The sequence below is a fragment of the Rhinoderma darwinii genome, chromosome 2 (genome assembly GCF_050947455.1).
Source record: "Rhinoderma darwinii isolate aRhiDar2 chromosome 2, aRhiDar2.hap1, whole genome shotgun sequence".
In the NCBI taxonomy this organism is placed as follows: domain Eukaryota; kingdom Metazoa; phylum Chordata; class Amphibia; order Anura; family Rhinodermatidae; genus Rhinoderma; species Rhinoderma darwinii.
The window spans coordinates 61289301-61313566 of NC_134688.1; the positions used below are offsets into that span (position 1 = coordinate 61289301).

Consider the following 24266-nt stretch of genomic DNA (forward strand, 5'->3'; position numbering starts at 1 on the left):
TAGCCTGACTGGGGAGGACGCCTACTCACACCACCCAAAAATGTTTCTTAATGAAACCCTATTTATGGCCCGTAAGGCCATTGCGATCCGGTGGATGGCACCTGCGGGGGCTGACTTGGCCCAATGGAAATCTCTAGTGAGCGGCCTACTTCCGTATGAAAAAGTTCTATATCACCACTGTAAATGTCCTACCAAATTCGATAAGATATGGGTTTCCTGGTGCGCTATCTCTGACACTACTAACTAGATGACTGAGTGGTTGTAACGTGACTGATATACTTATATTGCGAATTTCACATGTACAATTGCTATGCTAATGTATCTGAATTGTTAGATGTACACGGAGTTGACTGTTTCTGTTGATTGCTAGGCGGTTTTGCCTCTGTATTTGTAACTATTATAAATAATCAGAATTTAAAAAAATATATATTATTCAAAGGAGGTCGCTGATGGACAGACCTGGTCATAAGCTCCATTAGCGGCCATGTTGGAATCGGAGCGCCATACAGCTGAGGCGGTATAGGTCAGTATACCACAAGATAAAAAAGGTATGGAATAGTGTAGTAGACTATACGCGCCAGTAAAAAAAAAAAAAATAAATAAAAAAAAAAAACACCTTATACCGTGCAGTAGATGTTTTTTTTGTTTTTTGTTTTTTTACAATGGTACCCTCTGGACGATAGCTGTATGTCACAGATATATGTCGCAGCCTCCATTGGATGTATACATAGAGAGTTCCTCCCGAAATATACCTCAGCTGTACACTGCAAAATGCAGTGTGCACAGAGACTTACAGGACCTTACAGGAAGAATACCGGACGATTTACATAGTGCAGAGTTCAAAAATTTGATGTTCCAATAATGGCATCGCCTTAGGACTTAAAGTATTCACTAAAACATACCCGGAAGACGGCCGTAATAAGACAGGTCCGTTCTTTCTGCCATGCATGGACCGTAAAAACTACGGTTGTGTGCATGGCCCCATAGAAATAAATGGGGCCGCAATTCTCCCGGGGAATTGCGGCCGCAAAAGCACGTTCGTGTGCATGGGGCCTAAAAGTTGCCCTTGAGGTGATATCAATTGGAAATCAACCAACTCCAGTGAATTGTGAAGTGCTGAAATCTCCTCTTACAATCCTTTCCAGATCTGCGGTCTGCCATTGTGGATTCAATTAAAATGATGGACTTCCTAACATTTTAGCCTTGTACTCCTGCATCCCTACCCTGATCCCTGATGAGCAGATGACACAGACATGGCATGTAATACCACTGTTCAGAGTACGGAGGACAAAAGGCAAGCTAGCTGATATCAGATGGATGGGATGCACTGAATGGAACAGATCAATGTGCTCCATGTTATTGCCTTTTTATTTTTTATAGCTCAGCAGCATCATTGATAAGAACCCACCGCTGCCGCATCCTCTATACCATACATGGCACCGAACACAAACTGGTTCCAGCAGTCCCCGACGGAGGGTAGACATTGATTGTTCACATGAACGTGGGATTTGTTTATAGGGATCGAAACTGTATACGGTGTCGGCATTCAAGTGAAAGGGATGTGGGGGAGGAGCATTGTGAGTAGAGTCCAGTCACTCAGCCGCTGTCAACCAATCAGCATCGCTGGGAGTTTCCTCAGTAATTCCAACTGACTAATAGGGCTCTCCTCACTAAGCTCCACCCTCATGTCCTCTTCAGTGGGACGCACAGTATATAGTCTCTCATGACCCTCAGTGGGACGCACAGTATACAGACTCTCATGACCCTCTCCCTGCAGCCAGGGCACTGAATTTCAACAACAATTACTTAACACCGTAATATAGTTGAGAAGGTTAAAAAAATATATTACATGTCCGTCGTCCAACTTGTGAGATTATATTTATCAAGAACGGCATCCAGGCCCCTCTTCAACTCTTTCAATGAATTAACCATCACAGCATACCGTGGCAGAGACGTCCATAGTTACACTGGTCTTACAAAAAAATAATCCCCCCCCCCCACACGGTCCTCTATTACTCTTCGCTTTTATTTTAAAAGTCCATCCTAACCGTCTTAAACGCCATCCTGAGAAATGAAATTAGTTCCCTACCTTGTCCTCCTTAGCTCTTCCTCGGACATCTCTTTCACGATTTGAAACTTTGTCATTTTTGGAAATGGGATGCGCTCTGCCAACAGGACCATGTGGTTGAATTCCTGGAGATTCTTTGCGTAAAAGCTTTACATCTCTATTAGGTCGTCTCATCTGGGGAGGTGCCCTGATAAATATAAAAGAAAAACCATAAATTCAACTAAAGTCTATTGTCCCATGCTTGGAAACCCTTCAGTAGCCAAAGAGTAACTTCTGCTCTAGAAGACTGGTACATGGTTACACGAATAATTTGAAAGGGTGTCATGCAATGTCTGGGCCCCCAGAGATTTCCCCAGCAACATCAGCTAAGGACACCAATGATGATTGGGCTTGAAAACTATAGCATGGAAATGACCCTATAAGTTAAATCACCATTTACAATTTAAATTTATAAAAAAATTTTAAATCTTGCAAGAATCTATCACATAACCGTATGCAGCTACCATCGAACATCCATGTAGGGAAAAGTAAATAACATGACTAATTTACTGGTCACAGGGAGAGAACAGCTACAACGTGGAAATCATACTGTAACCGTAAACATAGGAGGCACTAAGCATTGTGAAATTTAAAAGACATTCAAACTTAGTAATAGCGGATTTATTTCCCAATTTTCCTTTTTGCGAATCTTCATCTTAGAACGGATCCTTAAAGAAAATAAAGGAAACAAAAAAGGACTTCTAACCCAATAAAGATACAATGGACTTTAGCTGCTTGTCAAATAAATGTATACAGATGAGAAGAATTCACCTCCGCAGTAACTCTTCATGAGAGAATATTAGATTTGTCTGTGTCATAACAGAGAAACAACACTTTAAAATGTAAAAGTGGCAGATTGTAGCATCATCACACAGAAGACAATCATTCAATACCAGACATTTCAAGAATTAACAAGCAAAACCAGAGACAATTCATAAAAATATCCCACATAGAGACGCTGGAAGGAAGGAAGGAAGGAAGGACCTGTCTGAGGAGAAAATAGAGAAAAGTATTGATCTCACTTAACCGCCAAAGCCAGTAAGTTCTTGGAAATTTACCTGGGAACACATTGTAATGTCCTCAGTAAGTAGGAGTGTGCTAGAATTTCACGGACTTGTGGTATTTACCACAAGGTCAAACAAATCGAAGGTTCTTCTTACGCACAACTACAAAATGGACTACAAAATGGACTGCCAGAAAAAAATAAATAATAATAATGCCTACACGTGACTAGTCCGAATTTGTGTTAAATGTAATAATTATATATATTCCATTCCAGCTCCATTCCGACATTGCATTGGAACCGGGGCGCCGTGGAGTGCACTAGGACGACTGTATTGACACAGAGCATACGGGGACCGACATGGAGGGCGCCAGCAAGACAGGACCGATGCAGAGACAATGCTCACAATAGGCAAGATACACTTCCCTTCACTCCATCTCCTGTAAGCAGTTCCAAGAATGGCATCAAATGGAAATATGTGCCAGGAAGACGTCAGGCAAAAGTTAGACTTTACATGCGGTTTTGTTTGTTTCAAAGTGACTGTGTTTTTCCCCTATTTAAGTCAGTGAGCGAAAAACAACGTTTCTTTAAGTAATCCACACTAGATAGGGCTTGTTGTGGATTTAAATATCCACACCACGTCCCATATGAAGATTACATTCTGCAAAAATCACTATTTTCAGTGCGTAAATGCATAATTAAAATATGCGACAATTCCACCATTTCTGAACTTGGGCTTTCTGGTAGGTTTCCTGCCTCTGACTTAGGAGTTAAATGTACACTAACTTTGCAAACAACTTATGCTAATGTAATCGTATACCTGATATAGATTAATTTTGTCATTTACAAAATTCTGTGTGAAGTTATTGGCACCTTGTGTTTCCCTTTCTCTAATCTGCTTTCCAGCCCCTGTTGTCAAGCAAAATCCATCCTTAATTACAGGGCAGAATTGACGGGCTACAACAAGTGGGGGTGTTTCGTCACTGCCTGCCAATAAAAGTCTATGGAAAGCGGAGGGGGAAGCAGGAGGAGAGAACAGAATCAGCAAAGCACACAGACACACTGCCCATAGAAGTATATGGAGAGGGGGAGCAGGAGGAGGGAGGAGAGAAAGAGACACCTAGACGTGCTGCAGCTTCCTGGTAAGTGTAGCTTTCTCATCTGAGTGCTGGATTCTAAGCTACACGGCTCATCACTGATATATATATATATATATATATATTGGATATAAAACAGAAAAAGTCTACACACCCCTTGTTAAAATGTCAGTTTGTGTCATGTTACAAAGTCAGTACAAGATGAATAATTTTAGCACTTTTCCCACCTTTAATGTGACCCATAATCTGTACAATTCCATTGAAAAACAAAAATCATTTAGAGGGGGAAAATAAAAATAATGTGGTTCCATAAGTGAGAACACACTCTTATAATTGGGGATGTGGTTGTGTTCAGAATTAGCCAATCACATTCAAACTCATGTTAAATAGTAGTCAGTACACAGCTGCCATTATTTAAAGTGATTCTGAGTAACCCCCTATAAAGTTCAGCTGTTCGATTAGGATTTTCATGACATTTTCTTTGTTGCATGTGACAGCAAAAGCCATGGTCTGTAAAGAGCTTACAACACATCAAAGGGATCTGATTGTTAAAAGGAATCAGTCAGGAGAAGGGTACCAAAGAATTTCCAAAGCATTAGATATACCATGGAACACCGTGAAGACTGTCATCAATTGGCACAACAGTGACATTGCCAAGAACCGGACGTCCCTCAAAATTTGATGAAAAGACCAGACGAAAATTGGTCCAGGAGGCTACCAAAAGGCTTACAGCAATATTAAATTAACTGCAGGACTTTCTGGCAGGTACTGGCTGTGTAGTGTATGTGACAACAATCTCCCGTATTCTTCATACGTCTGGGCTGTGGGGTAGGGTGGCAAGACAGAACCCTTTCCCAACACAGAAAAAGAGCTACATCAAGTCTGCCAAAAGCATGTAGGAAAACATGTTAAGGTATGTTCACACGCTTAACAAAAAAACCATCTGAAAATACGGAGCTGTTTTCAAGGGAAAATAGCTCCTGGTTTTCAGCCGTTTTTTAAGAAACTAGCATTTTTTGCGGCCGTTTTTGGAGCGGTTTTTCTATTGGGTCAATGAAAAACCACTCCAAAAATGGCTCAAGAAGTTACATGCCCTTTTTACGGGGCGTTATTTGAAAATGAGGCGTAAAATAACGCCCCGTCAGAACAGAATGCCGTATTTCCCATTGAAATCAATGGGCAGATGTTTGTAAGCGTTCTGCTTCCTATTTTTCAGACGTTTTATGGGACGTTTATGGCCCGAAAAAATGGCTGAATATAGCCCGTGTGAACATACCCTTATGGTCGGATGAGACCAAGGTTGGACTTTTTGGCCAGAATTCCAAAAGGTATGTTTGTCGCAAAGCCAATACTGCACATCACCAAAAGAACACCATCCCCACAGTGAAGCATGGTGGAGGCAGCATTATGGAGCACGGTGGAGGCAGCATTATGTTTTGGGGCTGTTTTTCTGCAGCTGGAACTGGGGCTTTAGTCAAGATGGAGGGAATTATGAACAGTTCCAAATATCAGTCAATATTGGCACAAAACCTGCAGGCCTCTGCTAAAAAGCTGAAGAGGAATTTCACCATTCAGCACAACAATGACCCAAAGCAGAACCTCCAAATCAACACAAGAATAGCTTCACCAGAAGATGATCAGAGTTTTGGACCAGACCAATTTCTTTATGTAACCTTCTCAAGTCTCATGAAGAATTATCAAGAAGTTATTTCAGTACTTAAACATTCTGTAAGAACTACACAGATCAGTGTTCGCTGTGACAACTTGGTTGATGATTCCCAAGATCTTCACAAGTTTTGCAGGAACATTTTTCATATTAAAAGGGTTGTCCAGTATTAGAAAAAAAAAAAAAAGGCTATTTTTCCCCCCCCAGAAACAGTGTTAGTAATTTCCATGGGCTATGTCTGGTATAGCAGCTCACCCCTATTCAAGTAAATGGGGCTGAGCTGCAATACCAAACACAGTCCAATCACTAGAGTGGGGCACTTTCTGGGGGACACAATTTATTTTTATTTTTTTAAATTGCATATCCTTTTTCTCTAATCCTGTGCATCAATTAATAGTCTGCTAAGATGTGAACATTTAACGAGTCACACTTAAGAGTTAAAGCGTACCTTACTTTTCAGGTGACTTTCCATAATAAGTGGTCATATGTGTGTACATGAGGAATAACACTATATCTAGCCATTATAGGACTTTGATTCTGCATTATTTAGCAGTTTTCCCCTCTGCAGCCTCTCTCTCTCTTTAATTCTCAGTTGTCTCTGAGATAGTGGGCAGAACCTAACTGCTATCATGTGTTCTATACACTGTACATAGGGGAGCAGGATTCTCCTCTTCTATCTCTGTCTATCACATATACAGAAGCTGTAGCAGCATGGAGGAGATTATACAGCAGTGATGAGCAGTGTAGGTGCATCAGGTCAGTGTGTATCTTTCACTCTGCTCCTGCACCCCCTCCCTTCTCTGTAGACTTGTATAGACAGAATGTCTGTGTCGGACTCACTCTCTCTGTTCCCTCCTCCTTCTCCCCCCCCCCTACCTCTCCATAGACTGTTATAGCAGGCAGTGAAGAGACACAACCCCCACCTTCTGAAGCCCTGAAATCTGCTCTGTAACTAGGGACAGATTTTGCTTGACAACAGGGGGTGAACAGTAGATTATAGGAAGGGAGACACCTAGTGGCATTAACATCCCACAGTTTTATCCATTCAAATTCTAAGGCTGGATTCTCACGAGCATGTTCGGTCCCGTAAAGGACGGAACGTATTTCGGCCGCAAGTCCCGGACCGAACCCACTGCCGGGAGCCGGGCTCCTAGCATCCTAGTTATGTACGACGCTAGGAGTCCCTGACTCGCTGCGGGACAACTGTCCCGTACTGTAATCATGTTTTCAGTACGGGACAGTAGTTCTACGGAGAGGCAGAGGCGATTTCGGGCGTTTTTTGGTGCGGCTTCCGCGTCAAAGAACTCTGTGTGAACTAGGCCTAACTGAAAGGTTAAGTGCAGCCTTGCAGATGTCATGTAACTGCTGGGATATTCAGCACTCTCAGAGTCAGAGACACACACACACACACACACACACACACACACCTGTGCTCTGCTGGAACAGGAGGCGGCCAAACTGCTGGGTCCTTCACAGGTTCATCTTGTAAAGCGACGGGAAAGTCAGCCGGCTTTTCAATTTTGAAGGATTCTAAAGTATTTACAATAGTCTTTACTTGCTCGTATTCCTCTACTAGCTCTTGGCACACCTGAAGAAAAACACAATGCAGAAAATCTGCTTTATTATATCAGCAATGTTCTCTACATACCGAGCAGTTTAATAGGGCACAAGTAAGACACCCCTGAAAAGCTAAATTTTACAGCAGGACAATACTACATTAAAACAGAATTATACAATCTGTAAAACTCTAGATGCAGAAAGAACGTGATTGAGAAGAAATGAAATAAGATATAATGGAATGTCTTGATGTGCTAAATGGTTGTAGTGAAGTATGTCGAATAACTAGGCCAATATTAAAGTGCACCTGTTTCATAAAAACCGGAGGCTGCGGTTGTGTTGGTGTAAGCAGTTTATCAATTCACTGACAAGCAGCACATCATAAACAAGGGCAGATAACGTAACGTAGACTTCACGGACCAGTGAGCTAAGTAATGACTTGCAGGAGGTTTTACAGACGTCCATAGAAAATCCATGGCTAGAGTTTATAGTGATATCACCCCCTCCCCCCCAACTGATCATAGTGATAGGTTCCCTGGCTATAATCTCTTTCCTTACCATTACTTCTTATATCTTCTAGACAACCGGAGTCTAAAGCTGCTTGGTAAAATACATTAACCCTTTTGGCATTATGCAATTTCTGACTAAGTACATTGTAAGAATTACTAGACAAAAGTAGACATTTCAGCCGTTAGGGTATGTTCACACACAGTGTTTGCAGGCGTGTTTCGGGGGGTTTACGCCTCAAAAAACGGAAGCTGAACGCCTACAAACATCTGCCCAATGAAAATAATGGGAAAAAACAGCATTTAGTTCATACGGGGCATCTGTAAAAAGACGCTCCGTAAAAAGTAGTAGCATGTCACTTCTTGAGCTATTTTTTGGAGCTGATTTTCCATTGAACACTATGAAAAACGCCTCAAAGAAGCCCCAAATTAAAAGCTTCATTTTCAGCTTCAAAAACGCCTAAAAATCAGAGGCTGTTTTCTCTGAAAATAGCTCCGTATTTTCAGACGTTTTTTGTTAGGCGTGTGAACATAGCCTTACTGTGGAAGCAACAAACATCAGTGGACCATAGGCGCCCATTCACCAGGCATATGCCAAAAGACTGTGCTCTTGGAATATGTTGGTCTCAGATACACTGTTTTTGCTGTATAGAATGGTGTTGCAGACTACTCCATTCTAGATAGATGAATACAATGGGAGCCTATCAGCAACATATTATACTGTGTCCCTATACAGTGGGATATGTCGCAGGTTCCCATCAGAGTATACGTCAGGAGATCTTCCGATATATACCTCTAATGTGCTGTGAACATAAAGGGGTTCTCCAGGCATTTTATATTAATGTTCTATCCAGGGGCGTAACTAGGAAAGACTGGGCCCCATAGCAAACTTTTGACTGGGGCCCCCCCCTCCCCCGGGTGTCACACAACCCCCCCCCTTGTAGATAGTGCCTTTTTTACAAACCCCCCCTTTTGATAACGCCATACAGCCCCCCTGTAGCTAACGCCATACAGCCCCCCTGTAGCTAACGCCATACAGCCCCCCTGTAGCTAACGCCATACAGCCCCCCTGTAGCTAACGCCATACAGCCCCCCTGTAGCTAACGCCATACAGCCCCCCTGTAGCTAACGCCATACAGCCCCCCTGTAGCTAACGCCATACAGCCCCCCTGTAGCTAACGCCATACAGCCCCCCTGTAGCTAACGCCATACAGCCCCCCTGTAGCTAACGCCATACAGCCCCCCTGTAGCTAATGCCATACAGCCCCCCTGTAGCTAACGCCATACAGCCCCCCTGTAGCTAACGCCATACAGCACCCCTGTAGCTAACGCCATACAGCCCCCCTGTAGCTAACGCCATACAGCCCCCCTGTAGCTAACGCCATACAGCACCCCCGTAGATAACGCCATACAGCACCCCCGTAGATAACGCCACACAGCCCCCTTTGTAGATATCTACGGGGGGACTGTATGGCGTTCCCTACAGGGGGCGGGGGGACTGTATGGCGTTCCCTACAGGGGGCGGGGGGGGGACTGTATGGCGTTCCCTACAGGGGGGGGGGGGGGGGGGACTGTATGGCGTTCCCTACAGGCGGGGGCTGTATGGCGCCATCTACAGCGGGGGCTGTATGGCGCCATCTACAGCGGGGGCTGTATGGCGCCATCTACAGCGGGGGCTGTATGGCGCCATCTACAGCGGGGGCTGTATGGCGCCATCTACAGCGGGGGCTGTATGGCGCCATCTACAGCGGGGGCTGTATGGCGCCATCTACAGCGGGGGCTGTATGGCGCCATCTACAGCGGGGGCTGTATGGCGCCATCTACAGCGGGGGCTGTATGGCGCCATCTACAGCGGGGGCTGTATGGCGCCATCTACAGCGGGGGCTGTATGGCGCCATCTACAGCGGGGGCTGTATGGCGCCATCTACAGCGGGGGCTGTATGGCGCCATCTACAGCGGGGGCTGTATGGCGCCATCTACAGCGGGGGCTGTATGGCGCCATCTACAGCGGGGGCTGTATGGCGCCATCTACAGCGGGGGCTGTATGGCGCCATCTACAGCGGGGGCTGTATGGCGCTATCTACAGCGGGGGCTGTATGGCGCTATCTACAGCGGGGGCTGTATGGCGCTATCTACAGCGGGGGACTGTATGGTGTTATCTACGGGGGGCTGTATGGCGTTTCCTACAGCGGGGGCTGTATGGCGTTTCCTACAGCGGGGGCTGTATGGCGTTTCCTACAGCGGGGGCTGTATGGCGTTTCCTACAGCGGGGGCTGTATGGCGTTTCCTACAGCGGGGGCTGTATGGCGTTTCCTACAGCGGGGGCTGTATGGCGTTTCCTACAGCGGGGGCTGTATGGCGCTATCTACAGCGGGGGCTGTATGGCGCTATCTACAGCGGGGGACTGTATGGCGTTATCTACGGGGGGGCTGTATGGCGTTTCCTACAGCGGGGGCTGTATGGCGTTTCCTACAGCGGGGGCTGTATGGCGTTTCCTACAGCGGGGGCTGTATGGCGTTTCCTACAGCGGGGGCTGTATGGCGCTATCTACAGCGGGGGCTGTATGGCGCTATCTACAGCGGGGGACTGTATGGCGTTATCTACGGGGGGGCTGTATGGCGTTTCCTACAGCGGGGGCTGTATGGCGCTATCTAGAGGGGGGACTGTCTGGCGTTCTCTACAGGGGGGAATGTCTGGCGTTATCTACAGGGGGGACTCTATGGCGTTCCCTACAGGGGGTCTGTATGGCGCTCCCTACATACAGCGTCCCTCCCCCCCTTGTAGGGAACGCCATACAGCGTCCCCCCCCCCTGTAGGGAACGCCATACAGCGTCCCCCCCACCCCTGTAGGGAACGCCATACAGCGTCCCCCCCACCCCTGTAGGGAACGCCATACAGCGTCCCCCCCACCCCTGTAGGGAACGCCATACAGCGTCCCCCCCACCCCTGTAGGGAACGCCATACAGCGTCCCCCCCCCCTGTAGGGAACGCCATACAGCGTCCCCCCCCCCCCCCTGTAGGGAACGCCATACAGCGTCCCCCCCCCCCCCTGTAGGGAACGCCATACAGCGTCGTCGTCCCCCTGTAGGGAACGCCATACAGCGTCCCCCCCCCCCTGTAGGGAACGCCATACAGCGTCCCCCCCCCCCTGTAGGGAACGCCATACAGCGTCCCCCCCCCCCTGTAGGGAACGCCATACAGCGTCCCCCCTCCCAAAAAAATGTGACATACAGTGTGATAAAGACTTTACAGACCTAATAAAAGACATGTATCCCCTATCCACAGGATAGGGGATACATGTGTGATCGCTGGCAGCGATAGGGAGAACGGGGGACTGAAAGTCCCCTGAAGTTCTCCATCACTAACCTCTGACTTCCGGCGTCTGTGTCGGCAGCTCACTAAAAATGAAAGGAGCGCTGGTCACGCATGCGCACAAGCGTGACCGGCGCTCCATTCATTTCTACGGAGCTGCCGACACAGACCCCGGAAGTCTGAGGTTTGTGATGGAGAACTTCAGGGGACTTTCAGTCCCCCGTTCTCCCTATCGCTGCCAGCGATCACACATGTATCCCCTATCCTGTGGATACATGTCTTTTGTTTAATGGCAGAGCGGGGAGATACCTCCCTGCTCTGCCGTAGTGTTCAGTGGCGTCCCGCTGTAGCAGCCATAGCGACTGCTAGCGGAGCCTGCGGCCATGGTGGGTGCCCGTGCCGGCGGGCGACATGGGCCTACTCATGCCGCGGGCCCCGTAGCAGCCGCTACTGCTGCTACGGCAGTAGTTACGCCACTGGTTCTATCCTTAGGATAAATCATCAATATCAGATTGGTCAGGGTCGGACTTCAGGCACCCCCTCCGAACAGCTAATTGATAGGGCCACGGTGTTTAGCCTTTTCCCAGTTTATAGACATGGTGCCGTACACATCCGTAGTGGCTTTGCCTGGGATTGCAGTTCAGGTCCCATTCAAGTGAACCCATCTCAGTCACAGCGGCTACGGATGTATACGGCACTATGCCTGGTAAACACTGAAGAGGCCGCGGTGATGAATGGAACGGCCCCTTCAGTTAGCTGATCGGGGGGGGGGGTCTTGGGTGTCGACAGGCCATAGGATAGGCCATCAATATAAAATTCATGGAGAACACCCTAGCTCCACTAACACAGACTCTTAAGGTCTGTGCAAGTGACAAACAGCACCTCTGAAACCCAGTTTTAACGGTTTATGGGCACCTCATAGATACCCTTAATGTGCCACTTACGGCTGTGATGCTTTAAGGTTCAGAAGGGAGACTGGTATAAAAAAAAGAATAATAATAATCACTTCAGCTAAAGTTAACTTATTTAAAATTTGTTTAAAACATCCGATTTTTTATGTGACGGGATGATTAAGCAGAGAAATAAGGATAAAATGGATATAAGAACCGGCCTGCTTACTAAGGCTCAGACTTTTACTTATGCAGAACTTTATTTAATTTGAACTCCAGATCAGAGTTGTAATAACAAACTGCTAACAAATCTTACTTCTTAATGGGTAAAATTTGGTGAAACAGACAGCATATAAGAAAGCAGGAGACTAAGGGTACAGGCAAATACATGATTGGACCACTCACTTGCTGCCACTTGACCTTCACCACTGGATCCCGAATGTTCTGAAAGTGTTTTTGAATTTGTTGAATTACTCCCTGGTAATAAACCATGGAAGAATCATAATTTCCCAGTAGAGCGTATTCTCTGCCTTTTTTAGCATTATCACACATTTCAGCCAAATTCATTTTTGTGAACCTACGGAAAAAATAAATAAAATTGAATATGCAAAGTAGATAATTACCATTTTGAGTAGGCATAAAATATGAATATAAGAATAGTAATGTCTTAGAATACAAATAATACAAATAAAAATAAATAGAAATTACTAAGAAGAATAATAGAAACAATAATAATAATAATATTTATAATAGTAAAAGCGAGATCAAATATAGAAATAATATTTAAAGGGATTCTGTCAGGTCCTTTATGGCAACTAAACCAATAAATGTGCCGGGTTGGTGGATCTAAACATTTGTGCCAACAAGCCTGTGTGGCTGCAGATAGAATTAGCATTTCAGAGAAAAAAACAAAAACGTATTTCCCTATGCAAATTAGGTCGCAAGTGCCCAAGGGTGGTCTCCAGCCTGGCAAGTGCATCCCTCTCGTGAGTAATTCCAACCCAACTCCTCCCCTTTGGCCTTGATTGATGGAGGAGCGGTCAACAAAGGCCAAGGGGGAGGCGTTAGGCAGGGTTTAGTGCCGAGAAAAGTTGCACCATCATTTTGACTATTTTGGGGCTCAGTTTAAGGCCAGAACTGGTGTAAACTGATTAATAAACGTTGGGCCTATGTGTATGTGTGGAGCTTTATTTAAAAAAAAAACAAAACAGAAGCCTGGCCTTAATTCTGGACCTATTTATTCAATAAAATTATATTATAAGTAGACTTTCCTGCCCAAAACCACAACTATCCCCTGCACCACCCTAAATAATATATTATATAATCATGATTACAATAAATGGTTAGGTGTTAACCATCAAAGCACCATAGAACTCCAGGGATATTAGATATTAATCCAGAACCACCATGTATAATGTATATCCATACCCCATCTTGACCTTAGCCCACCAGAGAGTTAACCTTTTAGTGACCAGCCTATTTTTAGGCCTTAAAGAGACTGTCCCCACATTAGAAGTGCCCTATCTCCTACATAAGGAGATCGGCGCTGTAATGTAGGTGACAGCAGTGCTTTTTATTTAGAAAAAACTATAAATTTTCACCACATTAGGAGCAATTTTAGCTTTATGCTAATTCGTTTCTTAATGCCCACGTGGGCGTGTTTTTACTTTAGACCAAGTAATAATCAAAAGTTCATTACCGTTATCCCCTCTCCTAAACTCCTCCTCCGACTGCAAATAACAGTCTGCAAACATTTTGCGCACTTTATTGTAATAATCCGATGTCCCTTTGTGCGCACACACCAGAAGAGGACATCAATGCACAAGTGCGGGATTTTGTATACTGGGGAAAGGCGAGGAGCTGTCAATCAATAGTAAGGAGGCGGGGTAAACCCGGAAAGACTTGAGGAACAAAGATTTTACTTTTTCAAACGAAGATTTGACTCTTTTATGCTCATTAGCATATGGCGAAGGAACGCTAAACAACTGAATACGAAAGCTCCACAGCCGACTAAGAAAACAATTTATAGGATATATAGAAATTATTTTTCACCCACTACCACCAGGTATTGCTGGTTTAATAGGTGAAATGCTGGTGACAGGTTCCCTTTAATGACGTACCGAAAAAGTCATACTATACTGTAAAGTTATGAAACATGTACCCAGGGAATCGGCAGAAGCTATGAGTTCTTTATACAGGATACACCCGGTGACTGTTGACCTAAGACCACTAGGACAATGTGAAAAGTCATGTAAGGTTTCCCTTCAAGGGTCTGCTATGTGACAAAAGATTACACCCTACAGGGCCGACGCATAAAAGTGAAGGTGTGGGTGTGAAATAAGATCAGCTTCTTCTCTGTCACTATTTAGCCCCAGCTTAAGCAATATTTGGCTAGGGTTGCACAGCATTTATGGCGGCAACACAGATCGTGCGGCCACAGAACACTGTGCGAATTGCACATAATGAAAGTCAATATGGCCGTGTTGCTACGACCCGACAGTCGCCAGAAATCCAAAGCTGCCAGAATGCTTTTAGACTTTCGGGTTGCAGTCGCGGCAACCCGCAGGTCGCAACTCGGCCACATTGACTTTAATAATGTGCAATGCATGAAGGGGCACACAGAGTTCTTTGGCCGCACGACCTGTGTCTTGGCCAAAGTCGCCATGTATCCCTAGCCTAAAAGGTGAAAATTGAAACATGGAAGTTGGAAGCAAGTCACTTTAAGCTCTTGCAACAGTAGGTATTGAAGCGGTCGCTGGTAAGCTGCATGGTACTTGTAACTGGATATAGCGTACAGCAAAATGTCTTATTTGGACCCAGCCCTGCAGATACTCTAACTTACTTAGGCCGCATGCACACGACCGCAAAAACGCCCGTAATTACAGGCCCATAGACTTCTATTGGCCACGGGTACCTTCCCATTTGCTTACGGGAAGGTGCCCGGGCCATTGAAAAATACAGACCATGTCCTATTTCGGGCCGCAATTACGGCACAGGCAGGCCCATAGAAGTCTAAGGGGCTCCCGTAATTACGGGTGGCCACGTGTGTGTACCAGTAATTACGGGAGCGTTGCTACTTATGGTACTCACTGTCCTGCGGTAGTCACTGTCCAGGGTGCTGAAAGAGTTAAACGATCAGTGCTGGATAGAGAGAAGGGGCTGCACTATTCGGCAGTAACTCTCAGTACCCTGGACAGTGACTACCGCTGGACCGTGATTACCATGCGCGACACTCACAATATAGATTTCTAAGGTTTCCTTTAAAAACCCGCAAAAAATAAAAAATAAAAAAAATAAAATAAAATAAAAAAGTACTTACCCAGAACTCCCTGCTTTTTCCTCCAGTCCAGCCTCCTGGGATAACGTTTCATCCCATGTGACTGCTGCAGCCAATCCCAGGCTGCAGCGGTCACATGGACTGCCGAGTCATCCAGGGAGGTTGGACAGGATGTCAAAAGAGGGACGCGTCACCAAGACAACAGCCGGGATACGTATGAACTTTTTCTATCGCTGCGTTCCACTGCGGAAACTCTGCCCGAAAGGGCTGCCCTTTCTCTCTATCCAGCACTGTGAGCAGCTATTCAAACAGCAGACGTGCTGTTTTAGTCTTTGGCGTCTGGCAACGTGCTCTCCACGACTATTTGAGAGAAGTGCAGCATTCTCCAAGCTGCTCTTACTGCTGCAGAGCTGCATGCACAGAGACAAGAGCGACTTCAATTCATAGCCGAATATCAGCTCAGCTGCTCACAGCGCTTGAACATCGTGTGAGCAGTGATTCAAACAGCAGACGTGCAGTTTCAGTCTTCGGCGTCTGGCTTGCTGCTTGGCAACGTGCTCTCCACGTGTATTGCAGAGGCGGTCAGCGTTCTCTGAGCTGCTCTTACCGTTTCCTATGCTGCCATTACAATTTGAAGCTAAATATCAGCCCAGTTGCCAGACACTCACAATAAATATCAAGTGTTACTGGCACTTACTGTAACTTAAGTACTGGTTCATTTTACTGTGGAATTCATTTTGTCAGATTGCTACCATTGATAAGGTTGCGGACAATAAAATAAAACAAGGCACCTGTCAAGGTTTAGCACTGACAATTAAATGTGTCTGTTGTCTGTGGCACACTTTATTACATGTGTGCAGCCAGCTGCTTTATGACTATATGGTGGGACATACCCATTATATCTCTAGGTGTTATTAACGCGGTCACATACAGACTTATTCCACAGGTATCAATTCGCATTAGAACATAATATAGTGGCGTGCCTCGGGGACAGACACTACCGCATGGTTTGCCCCTTTTTTCACTCCACTTCAGCTATTTGATACTTGATGCATGCATCCTTTTCCCTTCATTCCCATCATATATAGGTTGTATGGGTCTGTCCATTTTATGGGGTGTACTTTAATGAGGGACCGTTCACCCCACCCCTGTCCGGTATAATATACCTCTCTAAACTGGTAATTTTAATACCGATTCTCAATAATTCACCAAAAGAGATCAGTTGATCTCTATGCTTCTTGCCCTTCTTTTTCCTACTTCTTCCCCTTCCCTTTCTATTTGTTAGAGAAGAGGCTGCCAATCAGAGCTGGACAGAGAGAAGAGGCTGGCGACCAGTGCTGGATTGGGAGAAGAGGCTACCCCTTCTCTCTATCCAGCACTGATCAGCAGCCTCTTCTGTCTCAGTGCTGGACAGAGAGAAGGGGCTGCCGATTAGTGCAGTGCAATCTCTCTCTACGTGTAAAGAGAAGCAGAGAAAACAGGTCCGTAAATACGGGTGACAAAGGACCCATATTTATGCCAGTATTTACGGGAGGGAAATACGGTCGTGTGCATGGGGCCTTAGAGGTTGTCCACTTTAGAAAACCCATTTTCATATATCCTATTAGGGAATTCTGAGTTAATAGAGTGGGGTCCTCTGTTCAGGATCCTAATCTCTGGGCCAGAGTGGAGAGCGGTTACACAGAACATTGCTCACTGTAGAGGACCCGTCCTGTCCTGTATTACACATACAACAAATTAATTTGAATGAGCAATGTGTAATGCTTAATTTCCCCTCCGGTGGCGCTGCAAGGAAATTAAACACTTAGGCTGGATTCACACGAGCACATTACGTTCGTAAAGGACGGAACCTATTTCGGCCGCAAGTCCCGGACCGAACACACTGCAGGGAGCCGGGCTCCTATCGTCATAGTTATGTACAATGCTAGGAGTCCCTGCCTCGCTGCGGGACAACTGTCCCGTACTGTAATCATGTTTTCAGTACGGGACAGTAGTTCCACAGAGAGGCAGGGACTCCTAGCATCATAAAACGTCTATGATGCCAGGAGTGCCGTTCATCTATACCATGGTTGAGCCGGGAAATCCAGCCGAAACTCAGACTGTTTTTCATGGCCCGAACTTGGTCGTGTGCGACTGCACGTAAGAAAATACTGTGTCTGAGCAGATAACAACATGACCGCTGCCTGTGAATTGTGTGAAATAGATGAACATCAAACCATTTCCAGAGTAAGACCAGTTTACCACAAGCGTAATACAGGCGCATTTCTGCACACATATTACGACTCACATTAGTGCAGTGTCCCCTCAAGAGTGATAATGTCATAAAGTGCTCATAGAGTATCACCAGCCCCATAGTAGTGCCCATATAAATGTGCCAGACACCGCCAGTGCAATTATGCCAGGGATAGTAGTGGCCATACAAAGATTGTAGTCACTGCCGTGCTCATACAAATGTAAACATTTCTAACCACTTAATGATTAGGCTTTAATAACCAGCTCCAATTTTTCGTTTTTGTCTCTCTGCTTTTTAGCAGTCGTAACTTTATTTTTTATTTTTATTAACGTGGCTATATGAGGCCATGTTATGCAGGAGAAATGGTATTTCGCAGTTTAGGGGGGTACAAAATGGGACCCTCCCAATCTCCTATCGCGTCACCGGTTTTCCGGTGAGGAAATCAAAGACAGGAGTCCCCTTTGATCATGTTGCGGCCATGGACTGCAGCGATCCAAGGGTTAAACAGCTGTGGTTGGACGTCGCTTTTAGATATAAGGCTGGGTTCACACGACCATGTTACGTCCGTAATGGATGGAACGTATTTCGGCCGCAAGTCCCGGACCGAACACAGTGCAGGGAGCCGGGCTCCTAGCATCATAGTTATGTACGACGCTAGGAGTCCCTGCCTCGCTGCAGGACAACTGTCCCGTACTGTAATCATGTTTTCAGTACGGGACAGTAGTTCCACGGAGAGGCAGGGACTCCTAGTGTCGTACATAACTATGATGCTAGGAGCCCGGCTCCCGCAGTGTGTTCGGTCCGGGACTTCCGGCCGTAATATGTTCCGTCCATTACGGACGTAACATGGTCGTGTGAACCCAGCCTAAGACTTGCACCGCCTGTCGTCAAAAAACACTGGGTGGTCCGGAATGGGTTAAATAAATGTGCAAGCCATAGCATTAACCATACAGATGTACCAGCCACAATAGCTCCCCTAAAAAAAAAGTGGCACAAGAAAAAGATTACCTTTGGAGCTTCATTGCTGGTGTAGGTTTTTGAGACCTCTATGGAGAAATCACAGACCCTACTGAAGTCACCTAGGACAAGTCCTGGGAAGAGCTTGCTCACGCTTAGGCCGTATTCACACGAGCGTGTTCGACCCATGATATACGGACCGCATGTCGGCAGTATTTCACAGGACCGAACACACTGCAGGGAGCTGGGCTCCTATCGTTATAGTTATGACGCTAGGAGTCCCTGCCTCGCTGCAGAAAACTGTCCCGTACTGAAAACATGATTACAGTACGGGACAGTTTTCCCGCAGCGACTCCTAGCGACGCTCGTGTGAATTCAGCCTTAAAAGATAATTACACTTGAAAGAGGATAGTGTCTAGTATAGATGATATATTTAAGGGTATATTCACACATAGCGGTTGAAGTGCAGTTAAAAAAACTACACAAAATCGAGGTAAAGAAAAAAAAAAACGCATGCCGTTTATCAGATACGGTTTTTATGCAGTTTTTAACTAACCTCAACTGCTACGCGCGAATATACCCTTACACAGGGCTGGACAATACCAGGGCCTGCCCTGCTTTGGTCACTAGGGGAAGAGAGGAGGCCTGCTGTGACTACTGGGGAAATAGTGTATACAACTGTTACTACAAGTGGGGAAGGAGGCACTGCTGTTAGAACCGCAGAGCTCTATTCTGACCACTGGGGGACGGAGAAAACCTCAAGTGAGTAAGACCAGGGTCGCACAAGTCCAGTTGGAGTGCATTTGTTGGCCATTTTTTGGGCATCAATCACTACTCAACTGGGCTGTGTGTACCTGGCCCTACATTGCTGGCTCCTAACTTTTAGAGCTGGCTCCTAGACCTGGTTAAGATTTCTCCAGACACGAATTAACACGTCACTGAAAAGCCATTACAAACATGATTCAAATGCAAAAATTTAAATCAAGATGATGGCTCCCTATAAAGAGGATTTCAAAGACAGGATAATAAAAGACATGGCCGAAAAAGCGCAATATTATTCTATGTTCTATTTTTATAAATAGTGCAGAGTTTTCCGAAAGAAAAACAGTCACAGCAAGAAGAACTACATAATAACTATTCCTTTCCCGTGCACTTCGCAGGCTTGTTTTTGTGCTATTTTTCCCTACATTTCCTCAATTAGATGACGTCCCTGTATGAAACGTGTAGGAGTCCAAGATGAAAGGGTAAAAATAAGGAGCTTTCTTTCTCTACTTTAAATGACTGATGTCAATTGAAACAGGATGTACTCTAAATATTAAAAAGAATCGGAAAATTGCATTATAGGATGAAAAGATCATAATAACTTCTCGGATACGCCGCTGTTGCCCTGGTAAAAATATGTCATTACCTCTCATTACACTGAACAGAAAATCTCTTGACTACAAAGAACTGCTACCTGGTGAAAGTCACACAAAGCTTCATACAATTTAAGTTGTGCAACTTTTTTCTCTCCAAAGAAATCAATAGAAATGTTGCCCTGCTGTCGAGTCCCCAGTCAATTTCCATTGACTGCTATGGAATGCAGCTGTTGGGTGCGTCCCGTAGGGCACCGAAGCTCCTGAGACATCCTTGGGACAGCAGAGAGCAGGCAGCAGGAGGAGCGCCACACACACAACCCCCTGTAGAAAGTGCCGCTCCCACCCTGGTAGAAAGTGCCACCCCCCTATAGTTAGCACCCCAAACAGCCGCCTGTAGATAGCGCCACCCGCCTTGTAGATCGTGCCCCACACGCCACACCCTGTCGACAGAGCTACAACCCCCTCCCTGTAAATAGGAGTGGAATTCCCAGCGTTGACGACGCTCTGGCCGGGGATTCCTCTCCCGGAAGAGCCCCTGACGTCACTGTCCATATATGTGTGGGGCACCACCTACAGAGGGCACTGTGGCAGTATCTACAGATTGTACTGTGGAACTATCATAAAAGTGGCTGACCAATCTTGACATTCTTGTGTCTACAAAACGCTGCCAACTGAGCCGCCAGACTGCATTTAGCAACACTAAAACTGGATTGTTAATTTAAGCGAAAACTCACAAATTTCCAGTAAGTTTAAACCTAGTGGTAGTATTATAGTAATCTAGTATTATTACAGTAATGTAGTATTGTTACAGTAATGTAGTATTATTATAGTAATGTAGTATTGTTACAGTAGTTCAAATAACCAATTGATTAACTATAATTTTGTATTGTATCAAATTTGAAAGTAATGCGGCCCGTCAACTTCAAATTTTTCTAGGTGCGGCCCATTTACCCGGCCGAGTTTGAGACCCCTGATCTAGATCAACGCAGCTCTATATCAGCGATAAAACAAGTGTTTAAGAAAAGGATCTCCGAACCTCTTCTTATGCACTTTAACGCTTAAACTCTACTGAGCTGCCAGCACTGGGCGGCTATAAATGACGTCAGGTGGGTGCACACAAAGCCAGTAAGCAGCGGCTCCAATGTGCGCCTAGCTAAGGTGTACGGAGGCGGCTCAGGAGCCCCATGCTGGCTGCTCAGTATGAGGGAGCGGCAAAGCAGGACTCCCAGACAGGGAGCAGGAAAGCATCTCTAAAAGGAAAACTGGCTGGCATAGAAGGGGTAAAGTGGCTGGCACAAATTGGGCAATGCAGTTTACATTTACAGGGGAATTATGGCTGCCCATTATGGGACAATGCGGTTAGAATTTACAGGGGCAGTAATGCAGGCACTTATAGGGGAAACGTAGCTGGCTCTAATAGCTGGCATGTGGGCAATGAGGCTGACATTTATAGGTTGTCATAGCGGCCACTACTGGGATGAACTTGGCGCTCCATTGTGTTATGTGCTACTATTGGGGAGGTATTTTGCGCTGCAATGTGGTGTTGGTGCGGTTGGGAAACACCGAACGCTGAATTAAGGCATTTTACGCTGCATCATGGTATTTTTTTGGTGCCGCTGGGAGAACGTATTTTGTGCTGCATGGTGGTATTTGTTAGGAGCTGCTACGGAGGTCAAATAGGCGCTGCACGATAGTATTTGTCCGCTGGTGAGGCCAGCATTGAAAACACTTGAGAAGTCCTGCTCTAGATCCCGTCCAACATGATATTTGAGAATATTTGGTGATGTCATCCACAACAACTGACATACGAGCCATCAGCTGTGAGGTCACTTGTGTACGGGCCAAAATAATTTCAAGTACATCTTATACAATTTGTAAAAATATATATATATATATATAAAGTTTTTTTATGCAGTTCTAACTGCTCCATAACCGCAACGTGTGAACGAACCCTAAGGGTAGGCTCACACATGCTCAGGCTGAACACGAGGCTCACTTCAAGAGAAAACAGCCTCCGAATCCAGAACTGATTTGTAAAGCATTTTTGATTTTTGAAAGCGTTTTTCCCCGAGCATATTTTATGGGAAAAAAAAAAATCAGCTTGTAAAACACTTCAAGAAGTAACATGTCCCTTCTTTTTTTTTTTTAGGAAGTATTTTTTACAAGGAGTTTTATTAATTCCGCAGCATAAAACTACACCTCATAAAAAATAAACAGTGTATTTCACATTGAAATCAATAAGAATCGCCTTGCCGGAGTATTTCAGGTAGATCTCGGAGCGCAATACAAATGTTTTTTTTCCGTGTGAACATGTCCTTGGTTCCAGCAAATGCACACGACCGTGCCCATAATTACAACCCATAATTATGGGCACGGCCGGCCGCTTTTACGGGCCACGCTCCAATTATAAAGTATAGGAGCACAGTCCGTAAAATAAGACATGTCCTATTTTTTTCGGCCTCTTTCTACGGCACGGACACCCTCCCGTAGATATACGGGAAGGTATCCATCAGCCATAGAAATGAATGGGCCCGTAATTACGGACCTGAATTACGGGGGATTTTATGGTCGTGTGCATGGGGCCTTACTCTTCTAGATCTCCCATTCCTTTTGAACCTGCAATGTGTGAATCCAGCATATAAATTATTGGAAACACCCGACAACTGTTACACAACCTTCCAGAACCAGACAAAAACTGCACTTAAGGGGGAACTCCGGTAACAACGCGAATTTTCCATTAGAATTATTCTCTATTCTGTATTAGACTGCACAATGAATAACGGCTTGGCCATGCGGTTTATTAATCCCCAATCTAAATAAGTTTAGGCCACTGGCTGGCGGGTGACTACCCCGAGTCTCCATGGAGATCCAACATTGCCACACACACTGTGAAGAAATGTTGGCTGTAGTATTTACACATATTGGCTGAAGAAGATGGTGGCCAGAACCCATTGCTGGATTGCGAAGGTTTAGGATGGACTTTCCTTGCAATGGAAGAGGGCGTTGTCTGCTGGGTGTTGTAGTGCCCGAGAGCTGGTGGGCCACAGATGTAAAGCACGTTCTAGATGAAATAATACACTGCCATATTACAAAGCAAGAAGCACAGACACATGGAGTGCACCAAGCCCCGCATATTTACCCTTCTTACACCCCATGTAACATTAATGCAGGCTGTAGATATTGACGCCATGGAGACAGCCGTCACCACCGCAACTTACATCAACCACGCCGACCCCCTCACTCACCTGTCCGGCGCGTGGTCTTTTATTATAGTCCGGTTTGCAGATCCGGTGTATCCACTACAATAGAGATAAATGAACAGGGGGATAAGGATGGAGAATCCCTGCGAGGAGTGGGGGATATTGGGGTTTGTAGTTCTATGTTTGCTGTTTCCTTACTCCACCGGTAAGTAACAAACTACATATCCCAACATGCGTTGCGCTCCCAATTCGGGGGTCAGTGATACAGCTGAGTGTATAGGACTGAGTGATGACAGCAGTGTTTAGGCGGGATGGCGGACTAATGGACGGTATTATGAGGAACTCCGGGAAGGGAATTAGAGCTCAGCTTGTGCCCAGCCCAGCTCCTTATTTCTAGCGTAATGTTCTCCGCCTTAGCCGTTGCCTAGTTCTGTTTGCAGTGTTGTCATGGCTGCGGGCGGATGCTGGGAACAGAGAAGCTGAGGAGGAGCTTATACTGCAGCTATCGCTGAATCCTCCAGGGGGCGCTGTAGTCAATAGTGTAACGCTTCTTGGGCATGCTGTGTAGGAACATGGGAAAGGATAGATAATCTCCCTGAAAGCAAAACATGCGTCCATATCAAACGTCCACACAGTCCCCAGCGTCCTACAATCCACAGATAACTGCGCCATAAAACTCCAATAATACAATTAAGAATGCAGTCATTTTCTACTCAAGTAACAGTGTCTTTCTGCCCCCAAATAATAGAACCCAGTACTGGATTTACATGTCCGGAGCCTACAGACACAGGATACGGGGTGTTCAGGCTCATAGCGGGCGCTTCTTAATAAATTTGGGGCATTTCACGTACTTTAGTTTAAGCCTGGCATTTGAAAGGCCGCTCCTACTAAATACCCCCAGTGCCTTAGCCATGGCCCTTATTATGGAAACGGTTTCAGTAGGAAAACGTTCTATAACCATTTCCTCGAACTGTTTCTTAAAATGAAAATGAACTGCAACCAAATTTTTTAACCGGGCTTAATTTGTCGCTGGCAGTCCCCCTCCCCTATCACTAGACACAGAACAGCCGTGCTCCCCCAACAGTTGGCGCAAGTGTGCCCCC

General features: G+C 45.6%; 1 protein-coding gene across 1 annotated transcript in view; it reads right to left on the bottom strand.

Annotated features, from left to right (window-relative positions):
• Positions 1-23955, bottom strand: part of KATNAL1 (katanin catalytic subunit A1 like 1) — an 88319-nt gene extending 64364 nt beyond the window's left edge. The window contains exons 1-4 of the mRNA XM_075850024.1: positions 23209-23955; positions 12544-12715; positions 7301-7461; positions 2090-2255 (exon numbers count right to left, since the gene is read on the bottom strand). Coding sequence (XP_075706139.1) covers positions 2090-2255; positions 7301-7461; positions 12544-12705 — 489 coding nt within the window. The 5' untranslated portion in view covers positions 12706-12715; positions 23209-23955. The remainder of the gene's footprint in view (positions 1-2089; positions 2256-7300; positions 7462-12543; positions 12716-23208) is intronic.
• Positions 23956-24266: the final 311 nt, after the last annotated feature.